Below are 12,433 nucleotides of genomic sequence, written 5' to 3' on the forward strand. Positions count from 1 at the left end.
TTGTTTATTTATATGTATAACTGCTATCAGTCAACACATTGCATTTTACCATTGACAACAAAAAAATTGTCAACAATTCACAAATTGCCCCAGTTTTATATGTATGTTGAATTTCTTTCGCGCTGCATCTAGCCAACCGTGCTAGTTGCAGGTGCGGATGTTAAAACGTTGAACTTATGAATTAATTTAGATGATATAGTACAGCAGAACTAAAAAAAAACAATGTTCAATAATCCATAATCCTATCATTTCCAGCGTCTCCACATTTTGCAGCAACTCCTGCAATCTGTAGGGGCGGAGATTCTAAAATATTGAATTTTGCAGCGGATTAAAAAAAATCAGCGTGGCGAGCTTCCAAGAAGCGGCTGCACTGCAACAAAAAAAAAGCATTCCCATCACAGCCTGAAGCGATTTGTGTGATATAAGATATGGAGAGAGATTGCACTTCAGAAAAAAGAATTCAGATACAGAGAGACAAACGGGTACATATATTGCTTGACAAATGGAGATACAAACAGACATGGAGATGCAAAGAGGCAAATAAAGATATGGAGAGTCACAGAGATAGATATTCTTTGGGTCTTTCGGTAAATTCACGTAGATACCGAAAGACACAACGAATATGAATTCCTGCAGTCACGAAAGCTTTAAGTCAACACAGAGATAGAGTAAAATCGTAATTCAGAGAAACAAGTACAGACAACATTTATTGGTTTACTTCGCTCAGACTCAATGTGCTAATGTGATTTGTTGCATAGTTAAGGATTTTTGCTATTTAAAAAAAATATAAGACTCAAACTGCTAAAAAGAATTTACTTTAGACCCCCGTGGCAGATTAGCTCCATTATGGTTTTATAAAAAAAAACGTTAAATTTCTAAACTCTGCAAATTGTTCACAGATTATTGGAGTCGCTAGTTACATACTGCGTTCCTCCTATAATCCGCATTTTTTCTGCAGATTAATGGAAATGCATGGCTATTTATTGTTGACCAGGCAAAATATTGGGATATGTTTTTTCAGATTTTAGTTTTATTTAACAGATTAATGGAGTTTCACTGTACTTGCATTTTTTACTTGTATGTGAGCTTTTTTATTCTAAGAATATCGTGTTCAATGTAGTTTAAAAAATTGCCAGGCTTGAATGTGATGGATTAGCTATTTTATGTTACAGCAAGCCCTGTCAACAGCACATGCTCGCCTGCCATTGAAGACTGCACACACTTTCTCCAGTAACAAGATATTTTAAGCCCCTGTGGAAAAATCATTGCACTTGGCACAAAAACACTTTCCAATCAACACTTTTTAACTAAGGCTCAGCCTGTTTCACTGAACGTTGTGTAACATGTCGCGGTGCTGGAGAGGTTGGTCCATCATCTGAAAGCTCGCAATGCAGTGAATCTGAAAGCTTGCGATGCAGTGAACAAAGACGGTCACTGCATCGCGCACTTTCAGATGCTCTTCTGCGGCCGTCTGGAACGCTCTTCCTTCCGATATTAGGAAGCCACTGTGAGCTATGCACTTTTAAATAATCTAGATTGCAAACTAATTTCTTTGGGAACTGCTTTTTGTGTTTAGTTTGTTTTCTTTCCCCCGCACCTCCGATGAGCACCGTTGGCTATGTATGGTGTGAAAGAAGTTCAACGTACATACCTACGTCCTCTAATAGCCTGCTTGCCTCTCAGCTTGAGTTGCCATTCTGGTGTCGCATTATGTATTGCTGAGTTTGTTTATGGATTAGTACAACTAAAACCCCTTCACAGAAAAAATGCCCACATGCTCTTTTCTTTCTTGGGCCTATGCATAAGATTGTGAATTGTTCAAGTCGCCTTAGCACTCGGCTTAAGAAAGCCCACATTATCTCCCGTTAATGCTTGGGAAAATACATTTCACACTTCAGTATTATTGCAATACTTGTAAAATACATAGAGTAGACGTATTTTTCTTTTAATATTTTAGGTGAAAAGCCATTATTTTTGCTCTTATCAAGCACTGCAACTCTAATGGTTCTTGGTTTGATTGTCTCGAGGCATTTTCGTGTCAAATGGCAACAAAGCGCAAACATTATTTTAACTATTTAAGCTTCCCACACTGGAATTATAATGCTCTTTGTATTAATGCCACAGTGTTAGTATGCATCGCCTGCCTGCAATGGCATTTTATTCAAAGCCTTTGTTTATGCATGTTGTGGCAATGGAAAGCCCAGTAGTGTTCATGTTAAGAGTAAAAACTTGACATTACTTTATGAATGTTGAGAGTGCATTGCACACAAATCACATTTCAATATAGATTGTGATAGCTTGTACAACACTATACTAAATAACTGTAAGGACAGCAAAAAATACGATCGACAAAAATATACAATCATTAAAATATTAATTACATATTCTTCCTCCTGTATGTAATTTAAGGCCCTCTCGTGTATAAATATGAAATAAATGTAAGATACATTTGGCTAGAACTAAGGCAAATCACGGAGATTGCTGAGTTGTGGGCCTTTGTTAATGCAGATATGGATTAAGTCCTTCCCACATCAGGGGCTTTGTCAATTATTGAGATTGTTTGACCGTACTTGATCATACTGGTCTTTGTGAGAGGTTGTCAAAGACCAGTTTATATCACTCACCAATAACATTAGCCATGGCCAGGTGTCCAACACAGAAAACTGGGCTCATAAGGAACCAATGTGCCACTGCTGCCGCACTGTCTACTGTACAGTTCTGTATATGACATTAAATCACAGATTAATGAGCCCGGCCATGAGTCAATCAACGTATGCACGAAGAAAATAAAATTATTGTAAACAAAAATACGCCCTATTGATATGGAATTGCGATCTTTTGTAATGGTACAATACCTCCTCTCCGGTGATGCAGACTCGGTACACGTTAGCGTGGCTCTCACACACCCAATTGTGGACAATTGTAAACTAGGCAGGTCTGCCATCCTCAATAAAACAAGCGCGGCAATCTGATTAAAATGCAACATGGCCCTTTTACTGGAAGGAGCCTGGAAGGGCTGTGTCTCATGCATTTTTCATCATTGCCCGTAGTGCACAAGCTCATTACAGTATTCCCATTTAAAGTACTTTCATTTCGTTATTTGCAATTTCAGTATGAACTCGGTGCCGTTATGTCCACACATTGCGCTTCTGCTTTACGCCTTGTGCCACATTTGTTACACGTTGGGCAGTGCGTCGTTGTGACACTTTTCGTTTGTGTTCATGCTGAACAAGCTGTGAAGATTAAATGACCATTTTCTGTTGAACTGTTCAAGTGCTGAGAGCAGGTGAGAGGAATTGAGGTCACTGGGATGTTTGCTGCCCTACTTTATTTGGTATTCAGGGAATTATGGTTTTGTGTTTTGTACATAAGGCTTTCAGCACGTTCGCTGCATCGTCAGAACACACCCCCGACACACTGGGATGGCAAGCCCATGTGGTGCAGTTTTGAGGGTGAACGCTGATGATGGAGCCATATCCCCCGAAGCACTCCTTTTGGCAGCCATAGGCGACACGGGGCACAGATAGGTGCTTCAGGGCTCCTCGATAACCGAGTGGCACTAGGCTGGCAGGACCGCTGGCTGGAGTGTTATCCCCTTTGGGTGACATCGCCACCAATAGTGTCGGAGGGCCTCATGCAACAGTCTTTGACAAAGGGATGTAAGGTGGTATTCATCATCAGTAGCAGTAGCCATGTTGTGTCCACTGCTGGATGAAGGCCTCATGCTGTTGCCACCTTTAATTGTTTAAAGTGTTGAATCAGCATTTTCAGCCTCAACAAACTGATACATGATTTCTGGGTCCTTGAAAATTGAGTCCAATTCCCCAGAGGTTCCATATTGGCCATTGACTCAACCCAAGGGGACCACAGGCATCCCCACAATCCTTTTTATTTATGTATGTATTTTGAACTTCTGTCACTACAAGTGTCCACCCTAACAGGGGGATCCTTGTACTGTAATTTTGGTTGTGGCTAATTTGATAGGCTGCGAATCCCTGCGGTGTACTAGCTTTCACGGCACATGGGGCCATCCATTTAGTAGTTACGCAAAAATCTGTCAAAACTTGACCCCCCCCTCCCTGTACGCACGCGAACTTTTTACACCCCCCCCCCCACCTGCGTACGTACGCTTAACGCACCCTCTCCCCCGAATCCTATAGAACGGCCGATATTTAATCCACGCAGAAACGATCAAGGATGAATAATATTAACACCTGCCGGCTGCATTAAAGAATTAAGTTGCGTACCTTTAAAAAAAATGTCTCGTGTCCGCTAGGTTCAAACGCCGACTGAACCCAGTCGAACAGATTACGTATTATCGGGATTCCGTCAACACGCGCAATGTCAGGCTGAAGCACAGCAGCGTGATAGCTCGCAGTCAGGGGCACGGTGGCATGCAAGTGACACCTCTCCCACAGTCCCACTTCTCCCGGTAGTACTTGTCTGACAGCTGAAGAAACTGAACTGTGGCTCATTTGAAGGCCAATGTAGACAAATTATTATCGAAGCTTCAACCGCCCCCCCCCCCCATTTTCTATGCGTACATACATTGTCAGTAGACCCCCCATACGCAAGCGTACACATTTGGGTTAACCCCCCCCTCCCCCCTCCATGCGTACTAAATGGATGGCCCCTATGCCTCAGTGGAAACACATCGGGGGAATTGTAAAGTGGCAATCGACTTTTGCTTGTGCTGTAGGTTTGCACCGAAGAACTTCTGCATGCTGTGGTGGCGTTGTACGACAGTGGTCTGCCAAATGTGGGCTCTGATGGCTTGTACTCGACCGTGTGCGCCAAAGGAACTCAAACCATCATGCTTCTCCGCAACAAGGAAGGTAATTACCCTCCAGATAAGGTTAACATGAGGCCATTTATTAGGACTGAAAATTTCCTTTCAAAAACAGAAGTGCCTGTTGTTTTTTTCCAAGTACACTTAGGGTGCCACGGTGGTGAGTTTCTTCCCTCGCCTGGTATGAAGGAGGTTGTGGGTTCGATCCCGACCTGACGTCTATATATTTGAAGTTTGTATGTTCTCTCCCCGTGATCACGTGGATTATTTCCAGGTCCTCCGGTTTTTCCCTCCGCATTTAGAATCAACGTGCATTTAGAGTATTTAGCGGCTATACAGTTCCACATGATCATTTGTGGCCAGGTCGTTACTGAAAAAGAGCTATATAGCTCAGTGGGCCTTATCTGGTAAAATAAAAAGTAACTTTTTGGTGATTAAAAACAAGTTTAATTATTGTGATCTTTGTGACATCTACCTTAGCGAAGGACATTTCAGGATTAATCACATTTATATATTACGAGTTCATGAAGCCTGTCTTCGCCAGGCAAAAGTTTTCAATAATTAACCTGATATGATTTTTGACAATTTTATCTGCGATCAGACACTAAGAACTACAAAAATGTATATTTTTCCGCAAAAAGAACATTGTTGACGACTTGATTCTAACTTTTTATATTTAAAGACGTACCCATCGGAAACTGCTCAATTTTAAGATTCCATCCTTTTTTTATTAGAATGAACAAGCATTTATGAACTGAATTTTCTGAGGGGAGCTCCGATTCTTTACTGTTTTCTAATTATTCAGATATTAACATGAAATAAATGTTTTCGTTCAAAACCGCTTTAATTCGAAATATCGATAAAACAAAAGATAGAACAATGGTTCTCGCTTTAATTGTATTTGCTGCTTAATGGTTTCTGAATGACACGCACAAATATGTTTATGGGGCACTTAAAAATTTAGGGGCCTTAAGATGAAAAATATCGGATTTTCTGATTTGTACTGTTGTTTGTGTCGTAAAAGCTATCTATTTACCAAATTGCAGCTTTCTACCTTGTCGGGAAGTACCCTAGAGGTTTATGAGACATACAGATTAAGGTCATTACTTATATTGATGATACTTACATCTTTTTCTGTTTTTCAGTTTGTGCTGTTGGCAACGTGGAGGTATCTAACCTAACTTTAGCTCCTTCCACTGGTAAATTTATCGTGACATACGAGGACCTGGTAAAGACGAATGCATTATCTGCAAGTAAAAAACTACTTCTGTGAAGCAGTTGTTTCTAAAAAAAAACATGCATACATACCAACAGGTCTGTGTAACTGTGACTATGAAAACCACCAAAGGCTGCATTCAAAGGGTGTGCTTGGTACTTGGCAACAGCTGAACGATACAACCTGAAACCTCTGATAGATTTCCTTTAATTGTCGTGTTGTGCAGATGGCCAGGAGTCTAATTTAATATCCTGGCCACTAATGCATGTTTTATTGAGTGATCTCTCCAACGTCTGCTTATAAAGGTCACAAAAGACTTTGCCTTAATTATGAATCTGTGGCAACGTTTGTGACGTCGGTGAAATTATGGACAGACTAATGATCATTAATGATATCACGATGTTTGCTTCCTAGAGCATTCATGCAACCCTTGCTCGATTAACTGGTAATTTAATACCATTTTCAATGCGATGCAACATTAATCGCAAAAGCTCTGAAGTGCTAATTATCCTTTAAGATGGGGAACAACATTATACACATACAGTGATGTTCAACTGGTTACTCCACCTGCTTTTTTTTTAGCAGTATACAAAAGCGAAATCTTTTTTAGTAAAAACTGAACAGTTGTGTTTGGGAGGAGAATGAGAACAGCAGGGGGGGGTCAAACATTCCTCTCCTCTCACAAAAACAGGTGTGCTGTGTAAAACGCATTCAAGGAAGCCACTGTAGCTATGGATTTTATAATCTGGATTGAAAACTCATTTCTTTAGAACTGCTTTCTGTGTTCAGTTTGTTGTCCTTCCCCCGCACCTCCGATTAGCTCGGTTTGGCTACGTACAGTGCGAAAGAAGTTCAACATACTGTACATAAACGAGTGAAGTACAGTACTGTATGCCCATTTTGATATGACCATCTTACACACATTCACATATTTTACATTTTAACAGAAATACGGATAGAATCATACACTTTTACAGCACGGGTACACTTTAACATTTTGACTTGTGCCATATTGAGGAGCCAGTGGTGCACTTTGTGTGGTATCATTTTAAATCCACACCTTTATGCAGACTATCTTTAATTGGCTATATAAAAATTCTGATTCTGAAGTCAGCATGAGTTATTGGCCCACACAAGACAATGTCATACAAAGGACACCCTATATTTCTGTAAATTAAATTTTCATCATATATTTGCATTTGTGGGAACGTCACAAACATTAATTTAGCAGTATTTCAACAGTCTCAATCCCTCTTTATGCACTTGCAACGTGGATGGATTCACAACCACTATTCAATCACGGTAAAAGTATGACTTTATATTACGCAACGATTTTTGAATGGCATCCTGTGCAGCGGCAGTGTGTGATTTTCAAAATGTTGCTCAGGTAAGCCATCGTTCAAAGGGCCAAACAGAAAATATTCAGATGGTGCCAGAACTAGGCTATATTATGGATCGGGCAGTGCAGTCCACTTCAACTGTGGCCTTTCATGTTCTCAGGCTTTCTGTAGCCTGGAGTTGTTATAAAAAGCACTTAAACCTTTGTGTATTATACACAAATTGGCCTGCACATTGTTTCTGTTATGATGGCTTTTTGTCATTTATATATTTGATTGGAATGTTCATGTTGGAGGGAAATGTATGTGTATACAATTTTAAAAGGAAGAAACAAAAAATATTTGAAATAATATGGCAGGTATTTCTTTCAGGGTATCCCTCCTACATTAATATTGTTTATTTAAGATATGTATGTATAGCCAACACACTCACTTGGGTAACCAAAGCATTTATAATCAGTATATCGGAACAAAACTTATGTAATCTGAAAGTCACGTATTTGTGTGTATATATGTGCGTGTGGGTTTTGTTGAATGGACACACTTTGCTTGGCACAATCACCATTGCAGAATCACTGCCACTTAGTGGCGAATGGCGGTTGTTTTTATGTGATTAATGGTGTGGTTAGTTAGCTCACAATGCTGTGATACCAGCCACTCGTGGCCCATTTTGGCCATGCTTATCAGGACCAGTTAGCATATGGACACTGTGTTTTAGAGCCCCACACAAAAGTTAGCAAACTAATGGCATATTACTCCTAGGAAGAACAGATGTGCAAGGCAGTAATGGTCTCTCTGGGACTGGCTGGTAATAATGCTGCAGTATACTGTTTGTGTTTGCATGTGTTACATTTGTTGATATGTAAACATACTATATATGTCCTGTATGTATTCATCGGTGTATATTAGAATCTTTAAAAAAAAGTAATGCTTCCTATGCTTTCAATGCAGAACATGCTTAAATGTGTACAAATTCAAGGTTGGTGAGCCTTTCATTGGTGAGTACTTTATATAGGTTATTCATATTGGTAAATCGTTAATAGGTTAATTAAAACATGTTTTCCACAATGGAAACATACTTTGCAGTATATTTTTGTGTGGTGTATATACAGTGAGTATGTCTTAACAGTCCAGTAGATCAATTACATGGACATAGGCTAATGAATTTTGCTGACATGAATAATTAATATGTTAAAAATACATATATTTAAAACTATTGCACAGCGGAGAAAAGTAATATATCTGCACAATGCATAAACTGATCTGCATACATGTCTTCATTGACTCTTCTATATTTTTCTTCTTGGTTCTTTCGGTAAAGTCACGTAGAAGGGAAGTAATAAAATAATAAAAATAAAACATAATAAAATGAAATAATTCTCACGACGTTTCGGCTTAGGTGAAGCCGTCTTCACCTGAAGACGGCTTCACCTGAAGACGGCTGCTTGCGTTGTAGCCGAAACGTCGTGAGAATTATTTCATTTTATTATGTTTTATTTTTATTATTTTATTACTTCCCTTCTACGTGACTTTACCGAAAGAACCAAGAAGATGAATCCCTGCAGTCACGAAAGCTTTAAATCGAAATCTTCTATATTTCTTGCAGCTTGTATTAAATTGGAACTGATTAAATTTATTAAAACACCCTCAGGTTAGCACATATAGTTGTGAATACACTCTAATAATTTGTGTTCATTTTGTCAAGTTACGTGTTCAAACTAAGGTCCGTTAATTGTAATTTTCAATATGTACCAGCATTGCTTGGTCAGTAATTGTAATACTAGCATAGCTGAAAAAATTATTTCGTTGATAAATTAAATATGGTACAAATAATGGCCAACTGGAAAGATGTATTACCTTCAGAAATTGTGGGCCGCAACGACCACATCACTGGGAAATTTGAATTAAAATGGTCACAGCAGTTGAGGCACAAATCAACAACATGCAATAGGAAATGGTTGAATTATTTAAACAGTCTCTGAACCACACTCTATCTTCATTCTGCTTCGTTTTCTTCTGCGACATATTGTACAGAACGACTAAAACTGCCTTTTGAATTAATGCAAATTTAAACTGGTTCCATGCAGTTTTATGGTGCTAATAATAAAAAATACTGTAATGCAGATATTAGTCTATTTGTCAACAATATTGAAGCAATAAAGACACCCTTGCCATCTAAATTTTGTCATCTGACTCTTCACTACGATTCTCAGAAGACATTAAGATATGTTAAGACTTCTCAGCCACGGGTAACTGCTTTAGCCACATGTAAAATTAGTCCTCTGTGACCTAGACGACTCAGTTCATGCCCTCCTTCACGACAGCTACCCATGGTCACTTATACTGGTAGGAACCTCCTGGTTACACCAGCCCACAGGGGATTATTGTGTCCGTCCGTCGTGCAGGGAGGGGCTGGGTGGGTAGGGAGGGGGTGGGGAGGGGCTGGGTGAGGAGGGTGGGGAGGGGCTGGGTGGGGAGGGTGGAGCTGGGTGGGGGGTGGGGCTGGGTGGGGGGTGGGAGGGGTGATGCTGGGTGTGGAGGGGCTGGTCACCCCGTGGTGCCCTTATAAAACTCAACGTTTAACCTACTCACGCCGGCTTGTGCCCGCCCTTACAGTCGGGCATATTTGCGGAATACACCACGCCGCCGTTGACCCTGGCCATTGACTGAGCAACCCAACGTTCCTACCTGCTCCCTCTGCAGGAATGTGTTTTTTTGATAATTATATCATTTTATTCTCACGTAGTTAACATAATGGATTAAAGTTGCCCACTTGCAGAGGTAATGTCATTGTTACATCTAGCAGTGAACAGAGATTGGCTGGGATAGTTTTTATTTTTAATCACTGCTGTAAGTGCTGTTTGTTGATAGTGGTAATGATATACAATCATTGTCATGTTAATAATTGTCATTGAGACCACGTTCTGTCCACTGCTCGATAGAGGCCTCCCCAAGCTGTTGCCATCTCTCATAGTCTTGGCAATGTAACTATCCCACTGTATTCAATCCTCATCTCCACGGGGGTCGTACTCTGGCGTGTGTTCCCTGTTTTTTAGCTGCCACTCTGTCATTACCCTTGACTGCTGGCCATGATCTCTTCTCGCAATGTCTCCTCAAAATGTCTGTTAATACATAAATATATGTAGCCTATACACACACATTTTTTCCCCATGATGAATATTTTCCTTTGTTTTGTACAGCATCCTGAGATGCAGTTTATACATTATTTCAACAAAAAATGTACTTGGATTGTATAATAATACTTATCATGGATTTTTAAAAAATGTTTTCCATTATCTCGTGGTTTCTACTCCATGGCTAATGTTCTCAAGCAGTTCCAGCACAGACACTGCTTTGAGATCTCGATGCTTAGAGACAAGTCAGTGTGCTGCCACAATCAATTTTGTCAAACTGTTCCACACATCAGTCACTCGGAGTGCAGTGAAACAAAATAATAAATGATGCAAGACTGCAATAGTTGGTAAATTATGGATTTAATGTTGAAAAAAATATGAAATTGCTATACTCAATGGTCCAACACTGAGAATATAATTCCAGCTTTTATTTTGTTACATTTATCTTGTCTTCCTATGCAATTTGAAATTCAGTGATACGTGGAGCTGGCACTGTGCCACAGCTCAATACATCAGATCCCTGAGCCTCCTGCACGCCTCTGATCCCTCCTGTTGTTTTAATAAATTTTTAATACAATAGTGATGCTGACAGTATTCATTTTTACTATGTTACAGTTTTTTTTTCTCATCTTAGGACAGCTATAGCACCTAGAGATGCAAACACTGGCTTCAGTCTTGGAGTGTCTCTAATGAGGTTATTGGGAAGTTAAATTATTATCCGCTAATTTGTGTGCACATAATGTAATCTATGACATTGTTTACATAGGCGGGAGAAAAATTGCGATGCAATACTACATTACGGTAATTCCCATTTCTGACTGGTTGCAATGCACACTGAAATGTTATTGTGTTGAGCTGGGAGCGCTTTCTCGAAGTCAAAGTGGTTACCGGGTAATAATTGGAATGTTGAGACTATTCGAGTTGCCGAATTGTTCTTGTGTAATGTAGCTCTCAGAGACACCATTTTATTCTTTACGTATATTTATTATGAATAAAGTCCGCTGACAACTTAACGAGTAACCGCGAGTGACTATATACACTTGGGTAATTTGACGACTCTATTCTGAGACAATGTAACTCTAGCCTCAAGAGTACTCGAAGACGATGAAGACGACGCGTTCCAAGATGAAGACGGCGATTCCCCACAACAACAGCCCCCAGGTCCGGTTCGCGCCGGCTCTTATCCCTCGCACGACCCGGCCACGCCCCTATTCCCGAACTCTCGCTCACCGCACCTGGCTCTGTCAATCTCCGCCCTTATTACACTTTATGGTCGTTGGGTCCCTGACCCTGTCAACGCTCGTTCCATCAATCCTCATTAGCACGTTAATTAGTAACCGTGGTCCTGGGGAGCCATACTGCCCCTCCATCGCCCTACTGTATTTACATCACCCCCCCCCCTCTTAAAATATAGCCGTCCCCTGCTACAACGATTTTAAACCAACTTCTAGGCCGAACCATACATTTAACACAATGCTTGCACAATCAATGTTATAGGACCAAAGAGGATGAAAAGGAACCACTTAGAAGAAGAACAGTGCGGACAACAACCAAACCAACAACAATAACAATGTGAACAACGCACGCAACGCAACCCCCGCGATCGTTACTTCAAGCATCGGACATTTTAAACATGCGGTCGCCCAACAACACACAACTCAAAAACACAATTTCACAGGCGATCCGTCACCGAAATGTCAACCCCCTTGACCGAGTCCTCAATGCCGGCCCGTCTCCCCGGGTAGGATTTTAGCTTTCTTCAGCCAACGACGGCTTGGTCACTAGACCGGGAGGGTCGAAGTCTTTGGAGGCCTGCCCGGGAGAGGCTGACAGGTCCTCTACCGGTGGCCCCTTGCGTGTGGCAGGCCTTCAGGGTTCCCCCGACATCAAGGGCTCGAGAACTGCGGGCGGCACAACATAGTTTCCTCAGCGTCCGATTACTTCGGCCTGTCCGACA

General features: G+C 40.7%; 1 protein-coding gene across 1 annotated transcript in view; it reads left to right on the top strand.

Annotated features, from left to right (window-relative positions):
- The window catches only part of LOC144942009 (uncharacterized), a 59,958-nt gene that overhangs the window by 9,571 nt on the left and 37,954 nt on the right, over nt 1-12,433 (top strand). Inside the window, exon 2 of the mRNA XM_078868612.1 lies at nt 4,700-4,835. Within this exon, the coding sequence (XP_078724738.1) occupies nt 4,700-4,835 (136 nt within the window). The remainder of the gene's footprint in view (nt 1-4,699; nt 4,836-12,433) is intronic.

The sequence above is a fragment of the Lampetra fluviatilis genome, chromosome 26 (genome assembly GCF_964198595.1).
Source record: "Lampetra fluviatilis chromosome 26, kcLamFluv1.1, whole genome shotgun sequence".
NCBI classification, from domain to species: domain Eukaryota; kingdom Metazoa; phylum Chordata; class Hyperoartia; order Petromyzontiformes; family Petromyzontidae; genus Lampetra; species Lampetra fluviatilis.